At 39.1% G+C, this 17,809-nt stretch overlaps 1 protein-coding gene across 1 annotated transcript; it reads left to right on the top strand.

Annotated features, from left to right (window-relative positions):
- The first annotated feature begins 32 nt into the window (after window positions 1–32).
- LOC119739874 (kinesin-like protein KIF11-A) lies at window positions 33–17,537 on the top strand. The gene is made up of 25 exons (XM_038214988.1): window positions 33–293; window positions 1,981–2,110; window positions 2,677–2,774; window positions 3,308–3,386; window positions 4,013–4,195; window positions 4,756–4,880; window positions 5,269–5,426; window positions 5,865–5,943; window positions 6,151–6,343; window positions 6,856–6,944; window positions 7,122–7,209; window positions 7,481–7,594; window positions 7,958–8,053; window positions 8,891–9,098; window positions 9,851–10,023; window positions 10,562–10,687; window positions 11,432–11,599; window positions 12,433–12,525; window positions 12,868–12,929; window positions 13,401–13,500; window positions 13,705–13,884; window positions 14,244–14,466; window positions 15,045–15,190; window positions 15,406–15,510; window positions 15,855–17,537. Exons 1-25 carry the CDS (start codon window positions 232–234, stop codon window positions 15,999–16,001), a joined length of 3,225 nt encoding a protein of 1,074 aa, XP_038070916.1. The 5' UTR covers window positions 33–231; the 3' UTR covers window positions 16,002–17,537.
- The last annotated feature ends 272 nt before the right edge of the window (window positions 17,538–17,809 follow it).

The raw sequence follows: 17,809 nt of genomic DNA, 5'->3' as shown, positions 1-17,809 counted from the left end.
ATATTACTCAGAATGCTGCGACGTGATTGGTCAGTTCATTTAAAGCGTCGATTTCAACACATGATCGCCTGGACGGGTTTTGAACAGAGGTTTTTGGACAAACATTTCTCGAGAAAGAACAGCATTATCGTCATTTAATACATCATTTGTAAGATACAGGTTGCATTTTGAAGAGTAACTGGAAGTGACGGTGGCGTTTGCTAGCTCCTTGACTCTTTGAAAAGTCTGAAAATGGTGAAAACGAACGGGAAAGGACCGCAAGAAAAGAACATTCAAGTGTTCGTGCGGTGCAGGTGAGTGGCTTGAAATACGTGGCATTTCAATACAGTGAAACACTTTTTAAACATGTTCAAAAACCTTGTCGAGTATGATTTGTTGTCATATGTTTCATGATTCATTGATTGTATTGCGGGGTTTTTTAAGAATAAAGTCGGAAGTCATGGAGAAACTCGGACTGTGTTTTTAATCATGTTAATTAGGCCCTAATTTAATAGGGGATTAGGGGCCTAATTGTTTACCTTTTTTTGCTTGTAAAGTTGTATTGTAAGTCGTGTAAGTTGTAATTTGTTTTGGTAGTGGATATTTGGTCGGCGTCGGTTTTCTCATTTAGTAAATGATAATTAAGCTGGCACGCGGTACTGAACATGCGCAGTCATGCAGTGACTGTTTTTAATTTGGGAATTTTTTTTATCGTCTGATCGTGAAACTAATCTTTGTCTGGTTCCATGAATTCACGAGATGGCATACATGGATCATGGGAGTCCATGGAATCGGACCATTACAATTTCGGACTTTATTTCCCTTTAAAAAAAATGCAGTGGCTATCGTTACGGCTGCTGTACTAACTACTATATGACGCGATCGGTATCCGGTCACTTCGGCACCTTGCCAACTCGGAAATGGTGGCTCAGACACACGGTTATTTTTTTGGCACTCGTGAGCAAAGGATCCACCCTGCTGATTTCCTTCGACCTCGTGCACGCCCCCCCCCCCCCTAAAAAACCCCCCCAAAAAAAACACTTAGACCAAAAAGTAATACCTATGACGATTTCAGGGACTTTTCCCAAAGAAAAGTGGGACAATTAACTGATTCTTTGGGAATGGACCGTGGTTTGGGGAGGTCAGGTGCCGAGTTGGAAGTCGGGAGATAAAGCAAAAATTGGGTGCCGAGCTGTCTAGGTGCCGAGTTGACAAGGTGCCGAGTTGACAAGGTGCCTAGTTGACAAGGTGCCGAGTTGGCAAGGTGTCAAGTTGGCAGGTGCCGAGTTGGCTAGGTGCTGAAGTGACTGACATTCACGCGATTATATTGAACTTGTTATGGACATTGACAGAACCGTCTGGTTCCCTGACCTTTTTTGGGACCGCAATGAAAAAAAGGGGAAAAAATGTTGCAACCTCTGCTACTTTTTTCATATAGGCCTATCATATCAATAAAGGTCACTCACTGCAAAAATGATGATACGACATGAATCTGGGACTGAGAAACATTTCCAATTTTGTTGTTAGGAAATTTTAAAACATTTTCTTGACTCTCCATAGACTTTGTACACAATCCCAGAAGTGGCGTCAGGTTGCAACATTTTTTTCCAAAACAAGTTTTTAAAACGTTTTTGCATTATTCCTGCTTTTTCCACAGTATCATATGGGGGACTCTTAATTTTGAATTCACAGTTTTTACATAATTATTTTTTGTGTGTTAAATCTTAACTAATATCATTTATATTATGTGGAAATTGCAAATAAGTCAAATAAAAAAATCAAATCAAAGACCCGAAATTTGGCACGGTTGTCCAGCATTTATCCACTCAAACTACCGACACGTTCGCTTCAGATTTGCAGCTATGTATATTCACATATTTTTCCCCCTAAAAAAAATACCATACATTGTAACTATATAGTTGAAAATCACGTTACAGCTGCTGTAGCGATAGCCACTATGTTTTCTTTTTCTAACGTACGGTGTATATTTTTTTATTTCAGACCAATTAATGACATTGAGAAGAAGAGAGGCTCCCACAAGGTTGTGGAAGTCAGTCCGAATAAGAAAGATGTGCATGTCAACATTGAAGTAGCAGAGAAGGCCACCTCAAAAACCTTCTCATTTGATAAGGTATGGTTCAACTAAAGATCATGTCAATGTATGTCATTCTGTTCATGGCAGGATTTAAATTTCAGATTGTTTGAACTTGTTTCTTCTTGTGCAAGATATTCTATTTCTAGCGAACTATTTAGATGATTCCAACCACATAAGATGACTTTTCCCGCTTGTATCATCACCAAATGTTTATTTCAAAACCTTCATTTACAATACACAATAAATATGGACAAAAATTTATTTTAAAAATATTAAAACAAAAAACCCCCAAGAATTATTAACGTCCAAATATAAAATCATGAATGTATAAATGACAACTTTGTGTGTTTTTTAAAATAATTTTGCCACAAATAACATCCCCATCATGCAATGATCTCAAGAATATTAGTTTAAATATAAAACCTGAGAAAAAAAAATTCCCTCGGACTTCAATGAAACATCACAATACAACTATCAAAAATGGATGACTATCCCCGAAATTCTAAAAATAATCAAACAATCTTTCTGTTGTTATTTTTCCTGTTATTTAGTAAACATACTGAAATGTATGACCTTTGTTTTTAATATAATATTTTTTGCAGGCATTTGGACCCAAAGCCAAGCAGATTGAAGTGTACAAGAGCGTGGTCCTCCCAATATTGGACGAGGTTCTCATGGGCTACAACTGCACTGTGTTTGCGTATGTATCACAATCCACTTCTGTAAAGCACAGATTTTTTAGAGTCACTGAATTTGGGGAAATTTTAATCCACCCTGTTCAATAAGGCCGGCACTCGTGATTAAAAAAACAAACAAACAGTTGATTATATTTGGTTGAAGTCAAGAGCAGTTGATGTTTTCCCCCCATCCCTTAACCCCCTTGGTCCTCCAACTGCCTCCATTAAATAATTGCATACAGCCTCAATCCTAACAGGCCATCTGTTATTTCTTTAACTCATTCAGTGGAGGGATAACCACTACCTCAATCCAAAAATCTTCCAACAATCACTGTTTAAATTTGAGGAAGTGCCAATGATATCCAGAAGCAGTGCAAATGATATTTAGTGTAATAATTCATGAATATGGCTAAGCATAAATAACTCAAAATACAGCTTAAGACCTTGACATAGTGTATCCTCTAAAATTACGGTACTTAACAGCCCAAAGAATGTGCCATTCAGTTATTGCAGAGTGGAGTATTGAATTTTTTTTAATTCTTACTTAAATGGTCAGGTATGGGCAAACAGGAACTGGTAAGACTTTTACAATGGAAGGAGACAGGACACCAGACCCGGCTGTATCATGGGAGGAGGTAAGTTGATGAACAAAATACTTTGCGGAGGCTAAGATTAGATTTTTAAAAAGTGCTTGGTCAATTGAGCCCAACACAATCAATGTTGTACCAAAAATAAGTCACAAGTCTGGTCAAAACTAAACCTTGTGTCCTTTCACATTGGAATGCATTGGTACTGCACAGTTTAATAGCTTGTGATTTGTCTTGGGACTGGAAGACTTGTGATAGTCTTGTGATCTTCTTGTGATCTTCTTGTGATGGACTCGGCAACAACACCAGTTAAAATGCACTTTTCAAAACGTACACAAAATTTGTTCAGACAAACTTGGTATGATGTAGTCACTGAAGGTCCAGTTCCCGAGCTTGGCGTCTATCACAACCCCCTGGCTTGGGTTCCTATTTAAAGTTGGATCGTTGGTTCCAAATACTAAGAATCCATCTTGCCAAAATGTCTGTATAAGACCGATTCATACTTCATCTGAATTTCAGTGCAAAGTGAAGTCGTTAAAGGGTAACAGCAAATATCACAATGAAACTTCAGTCGTTGAAAAAAAAGGATATGGAAATAATTTATCACTTTGACTTATAAATATTCAGAATTTTAGAAATTCCTGATGATTTTCCAAGTTTTTATTTATTACCAGGACCCTCTTGCCGGTATCATTCCTCGGGCCATGCATCAGATCTTTGAGAAGCTCCAATCAGCGGAGGTGGAATTCTCTGTCCGCGTTTCCTTCATGGAGTTGTACAACGAGGAGCTGTTTGATCTCTTGACCGGTCCAGAGGACACGCAGCGGCTGAGAATATTTGAGGACGCCGCACGCAAGGTGAGTCATATCCACAATCACCGATAGTTATTGTGGAGTGTGTAGAGTAGTGCTGTGTATTTTTTTATAAATTCGTATTTGATTATTTTAATTTGGACTTGATCAAATATTCAAATATTCAAAATGCACTGATCAAGATTTACATTCGCCAGCTTAAACTTAGGCCGAGTATCACCCGTTGTCCAACGGAGCATTTTCTGTAACCAACGTCTGATACATGTGAGCAATGCAACTTGCATGCAATTCCACATGCCGGCCAATTAGAGTTGACGTTAGAAATTGTGACATCATTTCAGTCAGAAATGTGGACTAGGCTGTTGATTGGTAGATTTGGCTGACAAGTTTTTTTAATACAACATTGAGTTATGGAAGACCTGATACAAGGCGCCTGGTGATTGGTCAGAATCTCGAGGTCAAGACGCAGTCTTGTTTTGGATAATTAATCACCGAATCTGCTCGATTGTGCAAAGGTTGATTCCATAGAGTCGCCTAAACTGGCCTTTGATCAGGATTTTCTTGCTGTATCCAACTGTACATATTTCCTCCCACTCTGCATCCAGGGATCTGTCGTGATTCAAGGTCTTGAGGAGATTGTCGTCCACAATAAGAGCGAAGTGTATGCCATCTTGGAGAAAGGCGCTGCTAAGAGACAGACGGCTGCAACTCTCATGAACGCCACCTCCAGGTATGTCAGCATTGGTTCTTGATACCCTCATGGCCTAAACATTAGAAAAAACCTACATTCCGTGCGGAGGGACATTTCTACCCCAGGTAAAAATGTATCAAATTTGAGCTATAAGAAATTAGAAGTCACCAGTGCCTTCGGTACAATCAAGCAGAGTTGACAGTATTCACTGCTTTCTAGCTCTAGAGTCAAGAACAAAAATGAGTTCATAATAATGTGATGGAGCAGTTAGAAACATGTGGCTTAAAACTGATTAGAGGCCTGGTCACAACTGGTCTTAAACATCACAGAAACAGCAGTGACAACTTGAAATGAGCTCTCAACCAACAGGACTTTCTCAGCCTCAGATTTTCATGATTTACTAATTCCTTTATTGCCTTGCCAACAGTCGTTCCCACTCTGTCTTCACCGTCACTATCCACATCAAGGAGAACTCAGTGGATGGTGAGGAACTTCTCAAGACAGGCAAGCTGAACCTGGTGGACTTGGCTGGTAGTGAGAATATCGGCCGCTCCGGTGCTGTGGATAAGAGAGCTAGAGAAGCAGGTCAGTAAAATTCCATAAAAGGTTTCCCCCACCCCCAACCTTCCCCTGCCTCCTCGATTGTTTGACCAAACACAATCTTGATTAAATGTCCAACATTCTCTGGATGCAGAAAATTCAGTTTCGTAGTTTGTGTATTTTTTAAAAAGGTTTGGTTAATTTATATTTTTTAGTTAGTTTAATTAACACGCAAACTGATCGCAACAGTACAAGTGTTAAAATGGCCATTTTAGATAACCATCAAATAGAATATTAATTAATTTAAAATAAAAGTTCAAACTACAATTATCGAAAAAAAAGCAGACAACAGACACAAAGTTATATTGAATCTTAAGCTAGCACAGATGAACTTACGCCAGTTTTCGACAAGCTGGCACAGTCTGTATATATTATGTGTAGACTTTTGATCAATTTCTTGTATATCTGAATCGTCATTGACAGGTAACATCAACCAAAGTTTGTTGACCCTTGGCCGTGTCATCACAGCTCTGGTAGAACATGCTCCTCATGTTCCTTACAGGTAAGACAAAGTCTTCATTCAAAGAGCACGGCTAGCCATTACGCACCTGTCTATGGCAAGTGGCTGTACACCTGTTTCTGTAGTTGCATGAGAATCGCAAGTGATAGCCAAATACTACGGATGTGAACTAAATTTTAGCCTTATGCCTTTCCTGTGCTTTGGTCGCTGGTCATTTTGAATCTTTGTTTTCTCCCAAACCTATCTCAGAGAGAGTAAGTTGACGCGCCTTCTCCAGGACTCCCTAGGAGGTCGCACCAAGACTTCCATCATCGCCACCATCTCTCCCTCCATCTGCAATTTGGAGGAGACCCTGAGCACCTTGGACTACGCTCACCGTGCCAAGAACATCACCAACAGGCCTGAAATCAACCAGAAACTCACCAAGAGAGCTCTCATTAAGGTCAGAAATGGATTTTGTTTTGTTAATTATTCCTACCTGAAATGATTTCTCTGATGATCTATCTTTAAAAAAAAACCAGCTCTTAAAATCAAGAGTGATTTTGAAAGGAAGATTCTTTCTTTGAAATATGTGATAAACTGCATCTAAGTTGTGCTTTCTTACCATCCAAACCCTCAAGTCATACTAATATCACATTTTATTCAAGCCAGACTGGAAAGTTGACTGTGTGACAAAAAAAGGCCTTGAGGACGTCTGACCTATTATTCTATGCTGCCTTCTGGCAGATTAGGTATTACATGGGATACGATTGGGTAACAAACGCAGACCAGATGCCCAGGGACCAGAATTTGGCTGACATAGACATAAGTGACGCCAATGGCTCACCAAAATCATGAAACAACAAAAACGGGAAGAGACAATCAACAAACCCATTGAAACTTTAATCAAATAACTGTCAACACTTTGACCAGCCTATTCAGCGAAATTGACATTGGTTCTCAATCATTTTACAGGAGTACACCGAAGAAATTGAACGCTTGCGACGGGATCTGTTTGCAACCCGCGAGAAAAATGGAATTTTCCTGTCCGAGGAAAACTACAGGTAAGGCAATGGTGTAATCTTAAAAGATACACAGTTGTAGCTTTCAGATAGCATGCATTCTTCGTCTGCATTCTTGCACTTGTATCTGTGATGCTTCACCAACAGGATTCAATTATTTATTTTTTAAGGATTTGTTGCGGATTTTGAACTGCATCTGATTTTCTGTTCTTATCACAGATCAATGGAGCAATCCATCAGTAGCAAGACCCTCAGTATCCAGGAAAAAGAAGACAAAATTGCCGCTCTCTTGGATGAAATCACCAAGGTAACAGTCCACTGACTAACCAATTGAGAAGCTCCTCAACAAAGATTGGTGCTTAGCCAAGTTTCGTGCTGAGCAAACCTCAGCGGACAACCAGTCATGTGCAGCTAAGAACGCGTGAAATTTTGGTCGGTCACCCAATTTCCTAATGGGAGCTCTTAGCTGTTAAAAAGCAGTCACTTGATTGATTTTGACTTTTGGGATAGCTGTTTTGAATTTGACAGCTTAAGATGGAGGGTTAGTTAATTTGTGTCTAATCTCTGTGCCCTTATAGATCAACGACATTTTGAGCGACACTAAAGAAGAACTGGAGGAAACAACCGGCCAGCTAGAGACTACAACCAGGACACTGGTGCAAACCACCCACACCCTCCAAAAGACTGAAACGGTGAGGCATCGTCGTTGATACTCGGTATAAGACATCTGAGATAATAAACATCACTACTTGTGCTTTCAGGATAACAATCTCAGCATTCAGGGACTCAGCATGTCAACTTGACTGCTGGATCCAGCACAAAGATTTAAGCATCAGTTCAGTGCATTCCATGAACTTTGTAAAAACATCCCGTTTTAATATGCCCGATTACAACTTGGACAATATTAATGCAACAAAATTCTGATGACCTCAGTAGTATATAAAACCCCATTTTTTGAGAAAACCGAAATATTTCAGCCAGATTAGTCATATGTTTTTTTTCTAAACACTAATACTTCTTTTTTCTTTTCTGTAATTTTGGGGATTTGTGTTTAGGATCTGCGAGTGACCACCACGGATCGTGACCAGCAGAAATACCTGCTGGGCGAACACGTCAAGACGGAGGAGAAACTGTCGCAAGAAGCCAAGAAGGTACGCACTCAATGCGCAAAACTATAGGGGGCGTTCCTGCAAGCCATTACATCTGTTTACATATTTTTGCTTTAAATTACATGTTCCTATTTTCAAATGGTTATTTGCAAACACTTTGTCAAAATGGACAAAGGTTAACCTATCAGTCGGGGTCAGCAGTTGCGTCATCTTGAAAGCTTTACCCACAATGCTCTGCAAATAGGCATTTTCTTCAAACACATTTGCAAAAAAAATAATTTAACACAGCCTGTGAATAAAGGGTGGTGGATTTCATACAAATTTCGATAATCACAGTAAAAAAAAGGTTCTCCTGACAACATACTCAAATACTGTTTATGAATGAATGTAGAGGGAACTTGAAAGGCATGTAGGGTGATTTGCTTTTCATGCATTTTGTTGGTTTCGAATCATAACACTCAAAATCCAAAGAAGAATGTTCAAAACCTAACCTGTTGAAGTTCAGCTTGGTGGATATTACACATGTTTTAACAAAACACGATTTCATCCATAGCACTCTGTATTTCCAACACCTATCACTGACTGATCGTTGGAAAAAACCTACATTTTTTATTTCTTTAAAAAAAAAGACAGCAAGCCAGACGGAATAATTTCACAGGGTGTTTAGCACATGTACAACCATAAATCCAAATACCTTTTTTTGATGATTATTCAGTATGCTACTTTTGGGATAATTGCAAAGCGATTTTATGACTTTATCGGAAAGTTTGCACAAAATTCACACATTTGTTTACCTATTTAGCATTTCAAACACTTGGATACTCTGATGTATTTCTATTTACGTCGGCGTCCTATTGAACTAATTTTCTCCTTTCCCAGCTTCTGTCAGTAGCCGAGGGTAGCACGGCCGATTTGGAAGGCGTCCACGCAAAGTTGAACCGTAAGCGTGCTGTGGAATCCCATAATGCAACAGTACAGGAGGTGTTTGAAGCCAACCTAGCCGACAAGCTACAAGCTGTGCAGGACTCCATGACTGAGTTTGGAGACATCCAGCAACGACGCTACGCTTCTCTGCAAGATAATTTCAGTAAGTCTGGTTCCTTGGACACTTTTTTAGCTGTTTATTGTATGTAGAATTGGGGGCCAGCTTAAAGATACGCTCTCGCACCAGATGGTTGTCGTACCTGAGTGTTACATGTTAGGATCTTCATCAGCCCCCCTACTAGTTTTGCCTTTCTCGATGGCATCACGTTCAGCCAATGTCTTGGCCAACCAGATAGTTGTCATAACTGAGTGTTACATCGTTGCGGATCGTTGTCTGCCCCTGTATTTTTGCCCTTCTCACTGGCATCACGTGATGTTCAGGGACTGTCTTGGTCAACCAGATGGTTGTGGAAACTGAGTGTTACATTGTTGAAGATCTTTGTTAGCCCTTAGTTTTGTCTTTCTAGCACGTTCAGCGACTGCCTATTGGACAAAGAGATCCAATCGTCGCGCTGTTTCTGCTGCTACTGTTGGGAAGCTGTACTTGTTTGCATTTCATCCATTAGACCTGTTATTTTCAATTGTTCTCCCTGGATCATAAGAGCATGGCTACTGATAGATTGTCTTGGTCAACCAGGTGGTAGCCGTAACTGAGTGTTACATCATTGAGGATCGTTGCCTTCCCCTGTATTTTTGCCCTTCCACCACTGGCATCACGTTCAGCGACTGTCTTGGTCAAAGAGTTCCAATTGTCGCACTGTTCCTCCTACTACTGTTGGGAAGCTGTTGTTGTTACCAGGAATACTAACATTTTTGGGTGTTTTTTTTTTCTTTTTTGGAAATTTCTTTTTATAGAAAACTTGTCATCGGTTCATTCCACTGAGGCTCAGGACATGTGTTGCCAGATAAGTGGAATGATTGACACCCTGGAGAGGCAGGTGGAGTCCGTGACAACGGAGAGCCAGCTGGAATGTGACAGCTGGCATGAGTGGGGGAAAGAGAATACAAAACGGATGACATTGTTCAAGGTAAGAAACCAACAAAATTACAATCAACTGTAAACCCTTTCAAGAAAAAATGTGATCATTATTTGAACTTGCAAGCTTGGTGGTTCAGTAATTTAGATTCTAGTAAATGGGAGGTCGTGGGTTCATATCCTACCCAATATAGCTTCTCGAAAGGCTCCAAAGCTCTTGGACAGTATACAGTGCTATAAAATTACATCTTTACCCAAAATTGAAGTTAACAGTTTCTTCAAGATAAAATTCAATTATTGTTAAACCACCAACAGATTTTTCTTATCTCAGTTCAGTTTCTTTGTTTTGATTTTCTGTTCCCTGAATAAAAGGCTTCTCAAGCTTCGGACTGTTGCTTTTAATATCAATTATTAATCAAAACCCTACTTTGTCACTAGCTGATTTAAAAGTTAAAGAACAAATTGTGATGTTTCTTTACATTCTTTCAAACTTTGGATGTGATCTCACTTTTTCGTGTTGGTTTTTTCGGTTCTGCTCCATGATTTCTCACCGATTTCACGATGTGTGTTTGTTATTGTCTTGCCGGCAGGACTCACACTGCAGTCAAGTTGAGCAGTTCCAACAGACTCATCTGCAATTGCTGAGGAAACAGCAGGAGATGTTGAGGGGCCATAATCAACGCTTGGAGGAATTAAACCAACTGGTTCAGAGACAGGTGGGTATAATGACTGGATGCAGGGCAGACCGTTATCCTGCGGGCTCCATGCGTACCCCATGGTGTGCTGACAAAGATAGAGTTGGCCCCTCCTGAAATGCTTGGGTGTGGTTGGCATTAGACTGAACCTTTAGCCTCCACCCCCACCACTGCGCTTGTGGGCGTCATCATACGCACATGCACGCATGTTGGACCTTCGTGCACCCACATCACACATTAATCACGGTCGTAGTACAAATGAAAATGGTCGATTACAAATGAAAGCTAGTTGACGCTGCTTCACATTGTCTGCTGTAATGTGGGCTCTGTGCGTGATCTGCGAGCAAGAGAGGGCGCTGTTTTACCCCTTTCGAGAGCTTCGTAGACGGGACGCACCGCATGCAAGTAGTGGCTTGCACACGAAGTACGCATAGCGTCTTTTGCGTGAGCATCAGGCATTGTCGGCAATGCGTTTGCATTTTGGTTTTGTGCCTCATACCTGGTGATGTACCAAGATTTTATTCACTTTACCCAAATTTGAAGCCGTGAAAGATTGTAGGATTTTTTGGGAAATGGTAGCTACGTGCATCATGTGTTTCACACATCCTCAGGAATAAACGGAACCCCAACTTCACCCTGATACCATGCATCACGTGGGTGTAAACAAAAAGTGGCAGACTCTCTTTTATAAAATGCATCAAAAATTGCATTTGCAAAGCGTCCTATTATTTTGATTGATTTTGGATTTTGATTTGTTGCATCCAGGCTGAATCTCAAATGACGCTGGTTGAGACCTTCTTACAGAGCAACTGCAGCCAACTGGACTCGCTCTCATCGCTAATGGGAGACTATATCACCATGCAGAAGAAGGTCAATCAAGGTCACCAACAGAGGGCGGCAAACATGCTGGCCACACAGAAAGAAGCCGCACAGGTAAGGAAGCTAAGAATGTAGATTTACAGAAACAAAACTACCAAATTATCATGAAATACCTTACTGGACTATCAGTAAATGACAGGTTAAAGCATCCTGTAAAATCATGGCACCTTGTGTGCTGACATTTTCATGGAAAGTTGTATTTTTGTATCAATTTCGATAGAGGGCACAGTTTTGATTTGTTTAGAAAAAATATGAGATAAAATAACATAAGCACCGTCGATATATCGATTTTACTCGATTAGTCGATATTATTTTGATATCGCCCAATAGCAAAGCAATTTTTTAGTCATCGAAATATCAAAATTTTCGATATTGAGGAATCATATAGAAAAATTGAAAATGCCTTAGATTATCGTCGAAGTAAATGTGTGCTTTTACTTTGTGTTTAATGTTTGCTGTACAATGAAATAAAACTCGCCTGCAACTTAAGCTTGTGACTCAGAATAAAAACATCGCAAAATGCCAAGCGGCATCGCTTTGTGCTCTGTGTTCGCTGGAAATCGCAGTCTCCCCAATGTAAAACCTCAAAAGAATTGGCCCGTTCTGGACAAACTGTCAGTGCTGAGATTTGTTTTAAAAAGTTTGAGCAATTTATACTGCACAAAAAGCCATGGAAAGTTGGGACTTATCATCTTATTTTTTAAGTCAGTGTCATCTTTATGGTCTTTGACTTTTACATGGGATAATCGATATAGGCTTATCAAGTATTCTTGATATTGGATTTCAGATATATCGATTATTGAAAATTCTGACATCGACGGTGCTTAAAATAACAACGAAGATGGAAAAATGCAACATGAATATCAGAAGTTTTTAAACCCTTGCAGAAAATGAAGGCAGACGCGCTGGGCAAAATATCGTCGATTCTTGAAAACGTCTTCACCCTGCAGCATGAGCAGAACGCAGCCGATGTAGATGAGGTAAGGAATGTTAGATTTGTATGATTTAATTAGAAACAAAAATTAGTTAATTTTGGGAAAACATTGAACTAACAAACTTGACGGTTCATACAAATTACCAATGCCTTTAGTTGTTATCAGAAACATGAAAATGGTATAGTTTCACAAATGTAATGTACAGATTAAACAGTTAAAGTAACAGTTAAGCTGAATGCAAAACTGTAGTTAAAAAAATGAGAAGAAAGTTGTTTGCATTGCAGGGTTCAAATAATAGCAGAGTTGGAAGAGTGGATATGGGTTGGTAGCAGTGCAAAAATACTGAACTCTATTTACACAGCTGGCTTTTTCTTCTTCTTTTTTCAGATGAAAGAGAGCTATGGATGTCTCATCGAGAATGCAGACACATTCCAGAATAAAATCAACGGGTAAGATTGGACAATATCAATTCTCTGATGAATTACTTCCTCGTAATCCTGGCACCTTAAAATAAATAAATGGTTGAACCTTTCAAAATTTCCTTCCAGAGGAGACCAGGAAGGATTTACCTTTTTCAACTGTTGCAGGAAAACCTTAGCAAATTAATTTACTCCTACAATTAAATAGTTTTGCCCCATATTTGTGTTTTCAGTTACTTTTTTCCTAGCAGGGTTATCACTTCTGAATGAGATATCGAACGAAAAAACCACCGACGTTTATAGTTACTGAATTATTTCTTCACAGAATGTGAGTTATTGACACCCAGACAATAATTAAGCTCTCACATGTTGGGCTTATTTGTACGCATAACGAACCTTTTTTTGAGGGTTGTAGATGCCCAAAATCAGAACAAATGGTTACATGACATTCCTAATTTTTACATTCCCTTTTTCTTCTTTCCCCCACCCCCCTAATCCCAGATGTTGTTCCGATCTTCGGGAAACATCAGGGACGTTTGCTTCTCAGTATGTGGAAGGTTCTGAAGCGGTGGCTGCATCTACCAATGAACACACCACAAAGGTATGCATCGTAGTAAAAGTGTCTTTAAGTTTCTCTCAAGTAACTCTTACCTCTAAAATTCTTTGACAGAAGAAAACATTTATTCAAAACAATTCATCCTGAACAATAAAAAGCTGGTATATGTGTGCTTTTATTCGATATTATTTTTATTTGGACTGAGAAGCAAATGTATGTACTATTGTTTGTGTTGTTTTTGATCGATAGAGTCAGGCTTACTTGGACGAAGCAGAGGAAAGCCGTAGCCAGATAGAATCTTCCATTAAGGATTACTTGCAGGAGGAGGTATCACAGCAAGCCGTTCATACAGAGGAAGTGACTGGGGCTATCGCATCACACATGCAGGCATTAGATCAACACATAACAAGCACCAGCCAGAAGACTGAGGTATGACACAGTGTTGACCTTGTGAAATATTGTCCAAATACATGATATACAAATTGACGCGCACCGTGCAAAATCTGAGACAAGCAAAAACTCCAAAATTTTCGCTCACTGCGCAGCAACCCGTGGTCCACATTTTATGTTTTTGGTATAAAAAAATGCGCAAGGCTCGAGGCTAAAGAGTCAGAACAGCTTGGGTCGTGAAAAAAAAACATTTCAAGGCTATCGCGGAAAAAGTTGAAGGGGGGGGGGGCAAATTCCGCCCCCCCCCCTTTAGGGTTAAGGATTAATTGATCACAAATGACTTGTAAGAAATCACTCAACAAGAGTGTGTTTTCTTTTCTTGTTTACTGACTCGGCAGGCGATGGTATCAACCATCAGACAAAGCTCACAAGACCTCCAAGAAAATCTGACCAATCAGCAAGCGACGCTCAGCGGCACTTTGGATGCTTGGGGTCAAGAGTTGGTCAAACAGTCTACCGACGTGAACGACAGGATATGTGACAACAGGGTTATGGTCACGGAGGTAGAAGGACTGACCACTACCTTCCTGAAAGAAGAACTGAAACAGGACGTACCGACTGGTAGGTGTCTGTGTCGTAAAGTCCACAAGTCAATCACAAGGCAATCATAAGTCCATCACAAGTCTATCATAAGTCAATCACAAGCCAATCACAAGTCTTATCATAAGTCCATCACAAGTCTATCATAAGTCAATCACAAGTCTTGTCATAAGTCCATCACAAGTCTTATCATAAGTCCATCACAAGGCAATAATAAGTCAATCACAAGCCAATCACAAGTCTTATCATAAGTCAATCACAAGTCTATCATCAGTCAATCACAAGTCTATCGTAAGTCGATCATAAGTTCATCACAAGTCATTTTGGTCTTCATCATTTAGGCCGGAAAAAAAAGGAAAAGGAATTGTCACCAATAATTAAAGTGCCAGAAGATATGTTGATAAAAAAGAAAAATTTAAGTAACAGCATAGGTTAAAAACGTTAATTTAAAAAAATATATTTTTCCACTTACTATGTCCATAAAAAGTTTATGAAAAATTTGTCTTGAAATTTAGAAACAAGAAAAATGAATGGACAGGTGTAATTATACAATTTTCAAGTTATATAATCTCCACTGTATTTATTGATTTGTCTGTCAGGTGTGACTCCCAAGAATCGTCGCTTCAGCTACCCTCGTCAACTGACTCGTACTGAGCCTCATCACGTCCTACTCAAAGGCATCGGTCTGGATCGGACCATCAATGAGGCTAGCAGTGTGCCTCTCCCTGAGACATTCATTGAGGAGGTCTGTATGAGTGCAATCCTTACTACAACGACACCCCCAGTGGTAAAAATGCATCCCCAGGTGAAATGCATCTTTAAAAAATTGAGAAAAAAAAAATTAACTGTCGGTTTACTTTGTCAGTGGAGTGCAGGAGTTTGTCTTGGAACTTATAATCTCTGTATACCCTCAAGATTGTGTTAATTATTCTGACGTCAATCCCTTGTTTCTCGTTGTAGCCTGAAATGGAAGAGTCCAAGAGTGACACGTTGGAGACAATGTCGGTGAATGAAGACAACTCGTCTGATGCAGGATCTGATGTGTCAATGGGATCAGTCATCATTGTAAGTTGTGAGCACATCGACAGTTAGTCACCAGAAGTATCCTCGACCTTCCTTTTTTTTTATGGATGCTGCGGGTAGTACATCGAAAGTGATGTTAAAACCATGATTGATAACTTCCTGCTATTTTTTGTACGTGAAATATTGCTTCTCTAGGAATGACGCTAAGTTCCAGAATCAGTTCAATAACTTGCTGTAAGAGTGTTTGCAACATTTAAGGCACAGAATGCCTAACTTTTCATTTGTGGTAATCCTGAACGATTCATTGGATAATTCATATTTTTCTCACGATTTTATTTATTTATTGTTTTTTTTTTGTTTACATGTATTTGTTTCCCTCCCTGCAGGACGAAACTAAGGAGAACTTCTCAAAGCCAACCAAGAAAAAAGCGCCTGCCGGCAAGATGGTCAAGAAAGCGCCTCGCGACAACAGCGCCAACCGCACGCCGCGATCTAGAGTACCTCTCAGAGTCAATAACGCAGCCAATCATTAGTCTCATGACTGACAATCATTGGGCATGGTGGAGCCTGAACTATGGTTAACCACAGTCAATACTTCAACTAACTACACTCAAGCATAGTTATCTGTTGTTGATTGTCGACATTTTGAGACTCTAAGCCAACCGAAGTTGGTTGCGTCAATGGTTACCACTAGCCGTGTATATCTTATGTACAGAACCAGGAGAGGGAAATTTCATCATGATGTTTAACGTGTTTAACCAATCATAACCATTAACTTAATAATACCTTGGGTTTTTTTATAGCGCTTTATACCAAAGGTCTCAAAGCGCTTCACAATTATTACCCCTGTTCATCAGGCTGTGAAACCAGTTTCTGCAGCAGCTCGACATCAGCGCATGCATTCTGGTCTGTACCTTACTTGTCTTGAGTAGAGTTGTTAGCAACATTCGCATGATACGACCACTAGTTGACAAATGTCTCAAAATCGATTCGTCATTGAATGACGTGAATTATTAGTTGCATGGCATGATGGAAATAATCCCGTTACCAAGGAAGCAACACGGCTGATTATATGTATCAATTTGTAGATAAAATTCATCAACTATGGTTTAGTCTTGCTCTTTCTGTATTAACTTCTTTTTTTTTCGAGAGAACCAAAATTTTTCCTAAACTTTTTCTCAAAACAAGATAACTTTTTGGGATTTCAGAGAATGGCACTGTAATTTTAATGGTGAGGGGTTTTGTGTATATATATAACCCTAAAGCCTTAAGTTGATTAAGTTTATTAATATGTACATTTATTCGTAGTAAACCTTCATTTAACCAGCAAACATGTTCAAGCAGCTTAGCCACATGTAGTAGATGACACATACAACAAAGGGCTCGGACAATTTGTAAATAAAGCGTGCCCTTTGTGTGGTAATGAATTTCTTTGGAAAGATAATGACCTTGATTTTTGTTTCTGCTCCAACTGGAACAGAATGTTTAAATAGGCTGGTGCCTTTGACAAATCATTCTAGTCATAGGAATTCCGTATCATGTCATTAGGAACCAGACAATGATGACCATCGTAATTTGTACACATGGGGCATGTTTGTTAACTTATAACCGATTCGTTTATAACTAATAAAAAAGTAAAACTAGGTGCATACAAAATTAGATACATGTAGTTCTTACATTCTCATTTTGCCCAAATTCACCCGAATGGTAAGAAAACTTATTTGTTACCAGATTTTTCTTTATATTGAAGTTTACAAATGAAGGAGGACCAAACGATTGAACTAAAACAAAATGAGACTTTTTCCCCTTTGCTCAAAATTTATTTTAAGCCAATTTTTTTTTGTACAAATAAAAGCCAGTAAGAATTATCTAAAACGTTATTGGTCCAGCCGTATGTTTATTATTTAGCACATCCCCCAGAGAATTAATAGAATTATTTTCTGTGGCCAGAAGTATTTGTTGAAATCTCCCATACTTGTTAAAATACTTTAACATCATAAAACCCCAAAGTCCCAAATCATAATGCATGAACTGTAAAGATGATAGTAAACGTCGGATGTAAAATTTAATTTTGTTAGTGTCAAGATTTCATTTTTTTAAAGAGAAATTCAATGAACGATGATGATTTTGAGGCTTTGAATAAGTTGGAATTACTTATGAAATAATACTATATATGAAACAGACCAAATTCATATCCCACAAACCTCTTACAACTTTATTTGGTTGAAAATTTCAGATTGGACACAATAAGTGAATTTTCTCCCTGATTTTTCCTTGATCTTACAATTGGTGATGATTCCCCTTCCTACTTTTTTAAATACATTTATTGATTTTTTTGATT

This window comes from Patiria miniata, unplaced genomic scaffold (assembly GCF_015706575.1).
Source record: "Patiria miniata isolate m_02_andy unplaced genomic scaffold, ASM1570657v1 HiC_scaffold_4, whole genome shotgun sequence".
Taxonomy (NCBI): Eukaryota; Metazoa; Echinodermata; class Asteroidea; order Valvatida; family Asterinidae; genus Patiria; species Patiria miniata.
The sequence above is the reverse complement of the archived record's forward strand: the minus strand, read 5'-3'. Positions and strand labels throughout refer to the sequence as shown.

Bases quoted from the DNA above. Each gene is read 5' to 3' on its own strand.
- LOC119739874 (XM_038214988.1), top strand. From the start codon at position 232: ATGGTGAAAACGAACGGGAAAGGACCGCAAGAAAAGAACATTCAAGTG. The intron at 4,881-5,268 runs GTATGTCAGCAT...CCTTGCCAACAG, and splicing joins CTCATGAACGCCACCTCCAG to TCGTTCCCACTCTGTCTTCA. The intron at 5,427-5,864 runs GTCAGTAAAATT...CGTCATTGACAG, and splicing joins TAAGAGAGCTAGAGAAGCAG to GTAACATCAACCAAAGTTTG.